The sequence below is a fragment of the Molothrus ater genome, chromosome 1 (genome assembly GCF_012460135.2).
Source record: "Molothrus ater isolate BHLD 08-10-18 breed brown headed cowbird chromosome 1, BPBGC_Mater_1.1, whole genome shotgun sequence".
NCBI lineage: Eukaryota > Metazoa > Chordata > Aves > Passeriformes > Icteridae > Molothrus > Molothrus ater.
The window spans coordinates 50,353,982-50,367,915 of NC_050478.2; the positions used below are offsets into that span (position 1 = coordinate 50,353,982).

General features: G+C 38.2%; 1 protein-coding gene across 2 annotated transcripts in view; it reads right to left on the bottom strand.

The window, feature by feature from the left end:
• CNTNAP2 (contactin associated protein 2) overlaps nucleotides 1-13,934 on the bottom strand; it is a 1,032,231-nt gene that overhangs the window by 69,388 nt on the left and 948,909 nt on the right. For both annotated transcript variants that reach the window (XM_036397720.1, XM_036397728.1), the window contains exons 19-20: nucleotides 9,969-10,214; nucleotides 8,347-8,480 (exon numbers count right to left, since the gene is read on the bottom strand). In XM_036397720.1, the coding sequence (XP_036253613.1) occupies nucleotides 8,347-8,480; nucleotides 9,969-10,214 (380 nt within the window). The remainder of the gene's footprint in view (nucleotides 1-8,346; nucleotides 8,481-9,968; nucleotides 10,215-13,934) is intronic.

The following is a 13,934-nucleotide window of genomic DNA, read 5'->3' on the forward strand; positions in this document are numbered from 1 at the left end:
CTGGCATTGTGCTTTGAGCTCTGCAGATGAAATTTCTATAGAGGTATAATAAATGCTCTTTTAGGAACCACTCCTAAAAATTTATTTTGCTGGTGTAATGCACTGATTTACCCTTTAGCAATTGTTTTTTTTTAAATAAAGGTCAATTACAGTATTTTATGATAAAGTCTCTTTTTTGCAGAGATTTATATTAAAAATGTGATTAAAGTGATACAGATGGGGAAAAAACATAGATACATAGCAGAAAGAAAAAAAAAGTTATTTTTTCTGATTCAAAACTTGAATCCTTTATGTGCAGAAAGCTTATATATATACCTGAAAGCTGCTGTTGCTCTGCTAAATAATGCCAGGGATAATTTGCCTTCCTCTAAAAATCCACAAAATTTTGGATAAAATTTAAATGGAAATGTAGAAACATAACTCAAATGTAACAGAAGCACTGATATGGAAAGGCACACTATTTAGTCTGGCTCCTTCAATTAAAATTATTCTCTGGTGCTTCTTTCACATATCTGTTGACTTTTTATTGCTCTCTTTAGTAGATGAATTACAATAAATGTTAACAGAAGCAATAGCAAGTCATATAATGCCAAGTCATTAAAATTAAAGAGATCTACCTTAGGTACCTAAAGATGACTTTCACAGGACATTAATTTGTCCAGTGTGTACTTCCATACAATGGAAATTGCCTATTTCACGGTTGGTTTTGAATTTTTAGCTTTGTCTTGGACTCTGGGATTACTTAATGATTTTTTTGTTCTTCCCTTGTTTCTTTAATTCCAATAAAATTATATAAAACCAACAATCACACAGACCAAGGAAGACACACACACACACTGATCACTGAAAATACATTATAGAAGAAGGAACTATTTTCAGCATAACCAATGTAAGTAACACATTTGTGAGGTGGATAAGCCTGCTGATATGCCCTGCAGACCTTTGTTCTGCTCTGATATGCAGACTCAGGAAATACTATTCTCCCTTCTGACCTGAATCGCCTTAGCTTTATTTCCCAGGAAAATGGGGGTGTAGGGTGAGGGAGACATTTCACTTCTGGGTCTTATCATGATATGTGGCCTAGACATGGGCAAAGTCTGGGACAAGGCAGCTGAAACATGACCCTGAATCTAGCAACACAACCTGTGCTAAAAGGAAATAAGAAGGATGGATGTGTAAAGGAGCTCCTCTCCTATTTTTTTCTCCTATTTTTTTTGCTGGTTTTACAAACCAGAAAGTAAAGAGGAACATTCTTCCAAAAGCCCTCTAAATTTGAAACTATCTCAGCTGATGCAGAGAGGGTAAAACTTTTTAAAAGATATATGCTTTGTCATCTGCCTCTGCCTTTGTGCAGCAGCCACAGGGAAACCACAGGGAGCAATGCTACCCCCAGATGGGGATGTATGGATGATGTTTTTTCCACTGTTTCCCCATGTTTTTCCAATTAGAGAGAGATAGGATGCCATGTCCGGATGTCCACTTGTTTGTTGATGAGTGAAAGGAGTTCTGCTTTGTCGTGGATTGCCAAGCAAATTGTATTCTATTTGCCATCTGTATGGCAGTTGTCTTCTGTTAAGAGGGCAGTTTTCCTTATCTTGTCCACAACCACTCCTCCCTCTGGGGAGACATCTGCTGATAACAGGCTATTGAATGTCACTGCATGACTGATAAGAACTACAGCATCCCATTGGGAGATGCTCTGCCCAGAGGGAGGAGCCAAGCATTCCTACCTGGATATAATCTTGAGCTTCTGGAACACCAGCACGGCTTCTCCATTGGATTTCCCAGAGGAACAGCTGCCTCTTCCACTGGATCTTCAGAGGAAGACTACACCCTTTCTACAGGAATTCTACTCCAACACAACCACATCTGACATTCCAGGAGGACTGCAGCCACAATTCCATGGGACTGCTACCAGCACCCTGACCAACAGGGTGTCAGGTTGTGCTCTGACTCTGTCAGTGTTGTTTTAGTGTACTGCATTGTTTATCTTTTTATCTTCTTCCTTAGTAAAGAACCGTTATTCATGCTCCCATATTTTTTGCCTGACAGGCCCTTAATTTAAATTTTATAGTAATTGGGAGGGAGGGGGTTTACATTTTCCATTTTAGGGGAGGCTCCTGCCTTCCTTAGCAGACACCTGTCTTTCAAAAACAAGACATGGTTTTTGAAAACTTTTTGTCTTTCATCAAGCTGAGATTCAATGGGGATGTGCTGCCTTACTTTGGCAGATGCCGCTAACCACTGTCTGTCACACACAAAGGGGGAGTAGAAGTTGTTCATTTATGAGGTTCCTGTTCTACCTATAACTGCTCTCTTTAACTGAAATATTGTGTGTCACACTGTAAAATAAAGAAATTGAGTATTTTCTGTGAAGGGTTAAATCAACAAAACTGCTCGGAACTCATGGTCATCCCGTGAGCACAAAAGAACCAGTAAAAAAATGAATAATCAGTGAATTATTTGCACATTTCTGATTCTGGTGGACACAATTTGAATTCTGTTCTGCTGTTTCTTGCTGTTGTTTAGTGACACTTTTCAGTATTGAACACCTGGTCATTTGCAACATCTGTAACATCCTTATAGTTGGAGGGAACTTGAATTATGAAAAGATCAGGGCCTGTAATTGTTTATATTTTGGAAACCAGATGTTGCTTAGGGTCATAAGGATGATATACGATGTCAACAAAAGCTTTGCTTTATTTTCAGAATTTTATTGATATCTATTGATAGCTTCTTATGCTACTTTGTCACCTATTTGTGGGAAAAAAACCCTATAATTTTCAGAACCTGAGTAAAATCACTTCCTTGTGACTTCTGATTGAAAAAAGAGCTTAGCAGTTATGGATAAACTAAGTGCTAATTCATTAAACATGCAGATCTAATGTATGGCTCTGCTCTAGAAAATGGTCTGAGTTTGCCTTTCTGTGGCACTAGCATTTTGAGTAATACATTGCCACTACAGAAGGGCAATACATAGTGAAAAGGATGTATCCCCAGGGATTTTAAATAATTCATTTCAGCAGGAAGGCCTTTACTATTGACAGAACAAATTATTTTTTTCCCTTTAAGCAAAACATGTTTGGAAATTCATTAATTATTCTTTTAATACGATAGAATTATTGGGTATGAAGAAACAAAGCAGAAGGTTAACTGTTGCATTGATGTTGACTATGGTTTACATGTTTTACCTATGGTTAAAGTCCTGGATGCTTAAAACATGTTTTATTCATATCAGCATCTATGGAATTTGTAAATACTGTCTGACTAGTTCCTTTCAAATCATGAGCACTACTTCCCATTCCCTACCAGTTAAATGTTGGCTAAACCAGCCTTCAGATTAATCTGGTGTCTAGACAATTTACAGCACTACCCAAAGGATGCTGAGGCAGCATAATTCCCAGAAAATGAAGGAAATAAATAAAGATGGTATTTCTATGTCATTTTGATGGCATAACAACCATTATCATTTCTAATCCTAGGGTAAATGTTTTCAAAATGTGACTCAAAAGGGAGAGCTTTCAGAGAAGAGTTAAAAAAATTGTTTAAAAACTATAGATGAATGAGGGTATACTAAAATAGATCTGTTTATTTAGCATCTTGCAGACAAGATGAAAAGATGTTTTAATCAGCATCTCTAAGAAAGTGTGAAGGGGAGTGATGCCTGACATTAAACATTTCTTTCATCTATCAAGCAGAGACACAAAGATCCCAAAGTTAAATGTTGAATTCAAACTGTAAATTAGGTGCAAATTCTTTACAAGAATGGTACTTAGCACTGTAAGACATAGTCAAAGGATATGGTACATTTTCTATCATTTGAAGTCTTTAAAGCTAGACAAAATGTCTTTCTACAAAATTTGTTTTACTGCTATGATTATTTTTGGGTTAGCTGCAGAAAATAATTTGGTGATTTTTTTATGGCCCCTCTTAAGAAAGAGCTCAAACAGTGATAATTTTCTGTTGAGGCTTCAAAATATAGGAAATATGATAGCTTCAAAATATAGGAAATACAGCAACAATAATGATGGAAGATGAAATTATAGCCTCACTGAAGTCCATGAGAAAGTTCCCACTTGCTTTAATGAGAACAAAATTTAATCCACAATTATAAAATCTTTGATACATTAATTGCATTTAAGATGGGGATTATATGCAGACCGCTTCACCCATTTTATTTTATTGTTGTTATGTTTACCATTTTATTTTGTAATTCAGATTAGTTTTGAATTAACTTTGTATGATTTACCTTTTTAAACCATCTAGAGGTGTGGTATTCACATATTCTTTGAACAGTGAGAGACACATAGGAGTTTGCAATTGCTTTCTCTTTTCAAGTAGTCCAGAGCTCTAAATGGAAATGCAAAAATTCTTGCAAAAATTCTTTTTCTTTTTGATTTCATTTGGGTAGGGTCAAATAGTTCATTGATTCATTTTTCACAAAGATGGGTGTACACTCTTGATTGTCTCTGGTGAAGCTGGAAAATGGAGACTTGTACAAATATATTTTCTATATTGTTCTCAGCCTCAGCTGAGTTCAGCTCAAGATTTAGCCATAAAGCTTCATAATTTAGCTGATTTTGAGCAGAGTCAGCAATTAACATTGAGATTATATGGTATTGCTGTGTCCAGTCCCTCCACCACAGTTTGACATTGTCCAGGCCTGAAAGAGAGAGCTGTCTCTGCCCTTCTGTGTGGCCTTTTGAGAAGACGAGCAGTGGCTGTGCATAATTGTCCTGAAAGCATAGTGAGACTTTAGGACAGAGTTTCTTCAGTCCTGAAGAAGTTGCTCTGGTTTAATCTTTCTCAGGAACAAAGAAGGTGTTATAAACTGTGACTGATAACCCATTACCAGAAATGGCTTTAAAGCAGGGATGGAGATCTGGACACCTGTTGAGAATGTACATGATAGGAACCTGACAGCCCCAGTCTGAGTCCTGCTGACCATCAGCTTTATTCCACTAGCAACCAAAGCATATCGTACATTTCTCTTTCTTTTTTTTTTTTTTTCTTTTTCTCTTTCTTTTATATTTTTTCTTTGTAGTAGGCTGATCTACCTTTGTGCAACAGAACATAAAAGTCTCTGATCCAGATTCCATCCTGATTTTACTCTAGGGACACGCAAAGAGGCGGAAGGTATGAATCTTGCACTCAGGATGCAACTACTACAGTTCTTTAAGGTACAATTTAAAGCCTGCTGGAGGCAATGGAAGTCCTTTCATTTACTTCAATGGGCTTTGGATCAGAACCTCTGCTAGGGAGCTTTTGTCCTTGGCTTTCTTCAAAGAAGATTTTACTGATGTGTGAATAGTGTTAATCACCCATGAACACTTGGTAAAGAGTGATCTGGTTTTTATGATATGTAAAACACCCTGCTGAAGCATGAAATCTTCTAATGAAATCAAACAAAGTAAAACTTGCCCTCCATAACCTAATGAAATGTCATCTATTGGAATAATGCATTTCCCATCTGTAAGTCTGGGCTTTTTCTTGCCACAGGTGAACTAATGGAGCCTTGGAGGTGTGCCATGGTTATTTGTATCTGATATTTTACTAGAGGAGAGGGATAGGAATTATTACTATCAAATGTTAATTTTGTCCCCCTCATGGAAATGAGAAAATAAGCATATCTTTCTCCCTGAATTTATGTAATTTCCTTTTTCTGACATGTAAATTGACTGTATATCCTTAACCTTATCCTTGAGAAACCAGTGGCAACACAATTGAGAGCTTGCTATTTAATATAAAAACTATTTGACAGAGCTTTTGCTACTACCTTCAATCTTGACTGCCATGGCATGTTAGGAATAGGGATACAATTATAACAAAAGCAATTCACACTAAATATTTGTTCTTGAATTTGTTTTGTTACCTCATGGACATATAGTATTGTGGATATGTTGATTTCAAATCCCACCTCAAATTCTGATTTTATGTTAGTAATCAGTGGCCTCCTGTCTGCCAGAATGAGGTGAAGTCTCATAGAGTTCACTAATGAGTCTTTTTTCATATTTATATGTAAGTGAAACTCCTGAGAATCATGATAAAACTCTGATTCACACAGCTCATATGGTACCAATTTATTGCCTGGCTTCAGATTTTTTAAATCTCTCTGGCACTACAGGGTTATTACAGTAAGTTAGAAAGACAGGTACTCTAAGTATGAACTTGCTGCTAAGATCTCAAAAATACTGAGTGCTCTTGAATTGAAGCTTTGATGAGAAATAAATCCTTCTTGTGACACTTTTATGCCCTGTAGAGATGTGGAAGTGTGAGCAACAGCACCTGGCAAGCAAGCTGTCTTCTTTAAAAGCAAGCAAACCAGCTGCTCATCAGGTTGGAGAAGGATTTAGCAGGAAACAAAAGTCTACTCAAATGCTCATAGCTCAGATCTGCAAGAGAAAACTCATACGTTATGATTTGTCCTCTGAATACTGAGAAAAACTGTATTTATATCTTCTGTATTTTCAAACACTGTGAGGAGTTAATTTTTGAACAGGAGTAATTTTCAAGTGAACTATCTACTTAGCAGATTCATTTCTGTCCATATAATTTCTCTCATTTACAGAACGTAAGCAGATAAGTAATGAAATAAATTTATGGAGGTTGAAGAAAATTTGATTGAAATAGTCTCTTTCAGGAGAGGAATAGGATCTCTGGATTTGCTTTGTATGGGACCTTTCTTTCCCTATTCTTGCATGTGCATCACACAGATTATCTCATGTAATAAGTCTCAAATGAATCTGCTTTGTGGCTACATTAATCAGTTTTAGGCACATTGAATAGATTAAAAGTTTTTTACCCCAGCAGAGCAGCACTAACCAAAATGTTTCTGACTCTTCTAAGTTCTAGACAGGCAGTGGTCTCATAAAACACTGGGAAAGAATTGTTGGGAACAAGTTCAGATGAGTTGATGCAAGGCTGGAACATTTAACTGTGTACATAATTTCCAGCTGGGCAAGGTATCTCTTCTGATCCCTTTGGAATGTAAATTTTTTAGTTTTACAGCTGCCTAAATCAGCCAGCTAGGACTCCATGCCATACTTCCCCAAAATAAAAGCATTTAACATCAGAGGAATGTGGACACCAAACTCTAGGTCTTCCTTTATTTCCTTCTAGCTGGAGGAGAAATAAATGCAACAGCATGCAAGATAGACACACACATCAATATATATCACTCCCAACCTCCAAAAGCCTGAAAAGAGTTTGGATGTACACTTATATTTTTTAGCTTGTTTGGAATTTTTTAGTTTGCTTGTTATTGTGAATAATTTGGTGACAATTCTACTCCAGTGCATTCAGTGTTATTCTGAGTACTGTGAGCCTCAGTCAAATGACATTGTAATGCACTGAAAAGTTTCCTTTTAATACCTTGAAATGGTAATTGTCAGGGATTTATTTTAATATTCAGGTAGATAATACTGTGATGACTACCATCCTTCACCTTTTGGCTTGGTTCCCAAGGAAACGTCTCCTTTTTATATTTAATTTGTTATTGGTTTTGGTTTGCTTCTTCTGAACAAATCCAGATTAATGTCTCCCATCCACCTGACTCTCCTACCAACAAAACTGTTCTTATACCCTGCTCACAGTCTCTCCATGTTTGCAGATGTGACAACCAGTAAATGAAAAGAGAGTTCTGTGGTGAGCACAGAGAGAAGGCAGACTGGAAACTGACTGCTTCTTGCAGCACTCCCCTCAGTTATAAATAGCATTATACTATCTCAAAGTTTTGTAAACTGTGATATATGGAGAGATGAAGCTCCTACCTGTGCTGTACCAAAACCTAAATAAGCCAGAGGTATGTGCCTTCAACAATACTCTCTGTCCCAGGCTTATGTCACACAAACACTTAGGCATCTGCTCATCTTTGCAAAACAGCTCTTGCAATTTCACTGGACTGCAGGGTAAATTTAAATTTAAAGACATCCTCATTTGCAGACTCAGGACTGACAGAACGATATTATTTGCATCAGGCTTCACCACCATTTAAGATGCTGTAGGGTATCCCTCCTGGCTTCCAGCTGCTGCTCCAGAATGGCACAGGTTTATCCTAAGTCCCACGTTATCTATCAGCCCAGATGTCTCTGATGCCCTCGAGCATCTACAGTGACACCTGTATTAGCCCAGCTGTCATCACACTAAAATGAGGATTTCAGAACAACATGAGTCGATGCAACAGAGGGAATGAATAGCTTTTATTAACTCCTAGGAGTGTGATCTGCAGACAGAACTCCATCTACTGTACTTTTTATTTTCTAAATAACACCAACCTTTTCAGAGGACTGGAGACCCATCAAAAAACAAAATGCTGCAAGATACAAGTGATGGAATCAAGCAGCTTACCTGCAGTACGATGTCCCGCCCGTTCCGTGTGACATTAACGGTGTGGGGCTGGCCATTGGCCATGTTCCTGTGGTCAATGTCAATGTTGTACGGCTCTTTGGTGCCCCCGAGGTTGTACCGAATTTGCAGATTCCCTAGTGAAAAAGAAAAAATGTGAAAAGCACCCTCAGATATTTTGATCTTTATTCACCAGCTATTTTCCCGTCTTTATTTTCACATACAGCTGTTATCATTTCACACTTAATTGCTCTCATAGCTGGTCTCTGCTGTAAGAGAAGAGCTCGTGTTTGGGATTATAAAGTTACTGGGCCAAAACTGCCTCTAGTTTATAACCCAGAAGTGTGACAATGACCAGCATTTCCAAACCACAGTGTTTGTAAACACCTCAGACTGCAAACCAAACAAATTGGAGTTATGCCTTGAACAATATGGACAATTGGTACAAAATTGAGCACATCAAGTAACACTTTATTGTTGAGATTATTGTTCTTGCTGTAGTAAAATTCTATGAAATTATACAAAGCATAACATTTTCTAAAGAATAAACCATTGACATGCATTGAATAAAGGCAAAATTACGACAAATTAGCACTGACACATAATTCACACATGGGACTTTCTTGCTCTCGCGTTTAATTGTTGCTGATGAGTGACCGTCTGGACTTCCATGGAAATTTAGTATTATATTGTGAAATAAAAACCAGAGGTTACATTGTTGGAAAAGTATAGTCAGGAGTGGCTAATTGATATTCACAACATACTGCCAGACAGATTTTTCTTTTCTAAACAAAAGTGGAATGTCTGCTCTTCATAACACATTTAAATATTTGATTAAAAGGAGGAATCTTTGAAAAGGGAAATGCAGCCCCCACTCTTGATGAAAAATGGAAATATTCTGGCCCAAAAGAGCAGACTTAGACCTCTATAACTACAGTTTAGTTGTGTGATGTTGGATTTCTCTCATGCACATCCTTTCTTACCCATGAAGGGAAAAAAATGAGTGGCATGTAGAATACTCATATTACCCCATAAAAGAGAACAGTAGTAAAATCATCTTAATTATGATTTTCATGGGGCACTAAGGCACTATTTGGAATTGAAGTATATTTAGTTCATATAGTGTTTTAATACTGTAGCAGCAAATGGTCCATATCCAACCTTCATCCATTACCAAAATGTTTAGGACATTATATACTATACTACATCCATATTTTAGCCACCTCCGTGAGTATCCAGATTTTCAGAACAGTGCATGACACTTTCTACTGACTACTAGGGATATTGCCAGTTCAGCTATGCAGATGCCTTCATGTGGATGTCTGCTTGTTCTCACCTTAATACTGGCTCATGGCATGGGACTCATTGTTATAGCAGGCTTTTGGTCTCTTGTTTGGTTAGTTTTGTTTTGTGAGAGAGAGTTAGCTGAAGAAACATCACTAAACTGAACATTTACATCAGTACCAGATCTAGTAGAAGCAGAATGAAGGTTCAAGTTTCTAAGTGCTTTACTTTAACGTGACAAGGGTGAAGAGACTTTCTCATTAGTTCAGAGCTTCCCCTGAATATCAGCCTGGTATTGTCAATTGTGCCTTTGATGGGGAGAGCCTGGAGCAGTTTCTTACCAGTGGGGTTCACAAGCACGGCCATGAAGTCTGGGGTGTAGGAGCTGACATAAAATAAGACACAAGGAGACTTGGTGGTGCTGAAGCTGAAGCTGAGCTCCTCCTTGTTCAAGCTGAGGTCAGGTGCTGTGATCTCAGGATCTGCAGAACTCAAAAGCGTCCGGCTAACTAAATCCTTCACGCTAGTCCCTGGGGAGTGGAAGTTGTAACGAAGCCACATTCCTTCTTCAAAAAATGCTCCCACATCTTGAACGTAACAGGAAAAGGAGGATGAAAAGAAAAAAAGGTAAATTAAATGTGCTGGCACCTTTTGGTTGAAACATATTACTGTGACTTGATCAGTACTAATCTGTGCACGTTTCTACTGCTGCGCTATTTAAGCACAATATTTAGGTTAAGAGCCTCACTATTTTCCTATGAGAATGAAAAGAACAATCTCCACTTTATTAGTGGGTACTTGGATTCACAAATCAAAGGAAATATTTCCTTTGGGGCTCACAGAAAGCCTATGCCTATATCTCATATCAGTACTACAGACAAGGATAATTATGATTTAAATTTATTCTCATTGAAATTTTGAGGTAGATAATGCTTCAAAGAGGGACCGACAAGGAAGAGTGGCTTAAAGGACACAGTAAACAAACAACAGCCAAGGAAAAGGAAAAACAACAGTTCTGACCACCAAAACTGAGTGGATTTGGAAGGACCATCCAAAGGAATGATGACAATTCCAGCTCCTAAAAGGATGCTTGTACACAATGCTTGTAAGTTATCCACTACTAGCATAATCCTTCACGAGAACTCCACAACAAGCATGCCCTTATGGGAGATAAAACTAACTAGGGAGTTTGACTCAGCTGGAAACAAGAGGCAATATATGCCTGAAATATATACCTGAAATGGCAATACATACCTATAGCATCTCCCAGGAGATGCTATAGTTTTCAAACCAATCTGAGACAAGATGTGGTGTTCCAACACTCCTGACAGAAAATACACCTCCTTTTCACAAAATTAATACTTTCAGCTGAAAAAGCACTAGTAGTGCTTCCCATAATAATGCAGTCCTGCCTCTTCCTCAACATTAAAATCATAATTCCAGGTTCATGTTCTTGCAGCAATGCTGACTTTGATAACCTTCTACAGGAATTACTGCACAGTTGGCCACCACTGGTATCATCTACTCCACTGGGGATCACTTGACTGACTTCCTAGGGCAGTAATTTATTTAGAGACATCATGGTACTGGATCAGCTGTGCTGCCTGGGAGAACACTGTGAAGGGAAATTTTTAAATGATATGTGAACCTGATTAAGACGGTGTGTCTATGAACATTTTGTAAGTTATTAAATAATGATTAAAAATATTTTAACATATGGGTACTGTATTCAAAGAAGGGATGTAAGAAATACTTAAGGCATTAAACAGCCTTTAAAAAAAAGTCTTTCATTGTCTACTACCTTTCTACATCATGCAAAGTTGCCACATTTGCCCATCTAAACAAGAAATTGTTTAAACAAGAAATTGCCCATCTAAACAAGAAATTTATTTTTATTCCATTTTAACATTTTGGGTCTTCACACAATCCTAAGCAAAGGCTTTATCTCAAAACACGTTGGAAGATCCTTATTTTTGAAGCTTTACACAGACACAAAGCAAGTCGGGAATGAGTCTGCAGAATTCATTCAGAGTAACTGGGCAGAGAATAGGTAAGAGGATAGGTAAAATTATAAAATTATATTGATGATTCTTTCCAGAATTTTGCTAAATCTAATGCTGGAAAAGCTTTATGTTTTCTTGCTGTCATATAAAAATTCCCCCAAACTCAAAATATCACAGCTGCAGTCACTGAATGGACATATAAAACACAGAGCCAAGCTGTGGTCCTGAGGTGCAATAAATAATTGATCACTCTGATGGATTTATAACTGAAATTTTATAGGGGAAAAGTTAAATCGCCCCGAAAAAGTTATGGGGGAGGCAATTTCATTTAACAACTATATTTTGCAGTAGTCTCAACTTTAGTGTTCCAGGATTAAAAGTGAAGGGCTCTGTCATGAAAACACTTCCCCAGCTCGTGATGCCCTCTGCCTCTAACAGCAGTGTAAGAAACAAGTGTTAGCATGCAAAAATCTAAAGCTCCAAGTATCTGCAAGATAGGTCTAAAAATATCCCTGTGACCATTAATTTATTCTTCAGCCCCTGCTTCTGGTTGACACAAGCTGCTTCTGGGGCAGGTGCCCTATCAATTATGCTGGCAGAGCTGCCGGCCGTGCCGGGTCCTGCCGCTGCCACTGCTGGTGGGGACTGCGGCCCCCGTGGAGGCTCCACACACACACTCTGCACACTGATGCACAATTATGTCTGCCTCCAGCCTGCTTACTGCTTGTCGTGCCTTTCATTTTTAGAAGTAATCTTTGGAATTTCCTGGTGCTGTGCTTGCCCAGGGCCTCACGCTCTGGGGATACTGGGACCTTCAGACCTGACCTCAGCACTGCTCTGGGGCTGAACTGGAAAGTGTGTGAAGCATTTTTTCCAGGGCTGTAAATGTTATAAATTGCTATGTTAAATGTTCATTACTACAAAGAAAGCTTTAAGTAAATGGTGCTCTCTGAAATGGCATTCAGATTATTCTGCCGTTTTGTGAGGTGAATTTGATCATCCTTGTGGGTCCCTTCCAACTCTCAATACTCTGTTCTGTGACTTTTTATTCCAAAAGGGTTTCACAATGCAGCAAAGAGTGTTCTGTATGTTTAACTTGATTTGTGCTGAGAAAATAATTTTCAATGTAGCTCTATTATTACAGGCATACAGGGTATTGTAATAAACCTTGAAATTCTCCTCACATGCACATCACCTCTTTTAAAAGGCAGGATAAGAGGAAGGTTCACTTTGGCTTTGTGAGTGTATTGGGCCTTCAGTAGGAATATATTGAATTCTCTCAAGTTCCAGATCATCAAAGAGACTGATGCACATGATTGTGCACTTTACTGAAAGAAGCTGAAATCCTTGCAGCAGGACTGCAAAGTGCTCAGCAACTCACAGGAGCAGGTTGCTAAACTATTAGAGGGTACCAAAAATATCTAAAACATAATTTTCCCTATCTTGAATGCAGGCACACGACTTAGAAATGCCAAGGGCTGACCAATGAAAATGTTACCTACTTTTTAGGTCACAAGTGGTGACCTTGAGGTTTACACTTGAGGTCACAAGTGTAGCATCTTCCTGAAGTAGTCTCAGAAGGAGTATGGAAGCCCTTCACCTAGAAAACCATTCAAACTCCCTGAATAAAGAGGGTCAAATGCAGCCCGAACCCTGCTGCTGAAATGTGAGGGAAGTTTCCATGCACAACTCTCTTTTCTTCTGTAATATTTGAAACACTATCTGAACAGATGACTCTTGGGACATCAGGCATAAGGTGCAGTAAAGATTGCTCTGCAAACTGCCCTTTCAAGGCAGGGGCCTTAGGGAAATGAATGTGGTGGTAACAGATCTGTTTTTTTCAGAAAATAATACCTATTTTTACAGCAATATACAGTGCAGTCACTCTCTGTTGGCAGACTTCTCAAACATAAACACTTTGAGCTGGCTTTGTAGAGGAACTCAGAACAGGATTTATGGATTGTTAGAAACAATTTTATCATGCAAGATGCGTGTCTTCACTGTGAATTGCACATATATTACAAAATTGTCCAGCTTCAATTTGGAAAGGTGATCCAAAACGTCCACAGAAAATGTACATGTACCCAGAACTGACAAAGTTATTTTGAAGGTTATGATTCTTTGGTCATCACCACAGTCTCTCTCTCCCCACTCATCTACTTTTATTTTTGAATACCCTCTTATTCTGGCTGGGATCAGGAGTATTGAAAGACTGAAGGAAAAAGCCGAACAGCAACAAAAATCCCCATTTCTCCTACAAAACTTGCAAAGTCTCATTACTTTTCTGGGCTGGTGATGTAGACC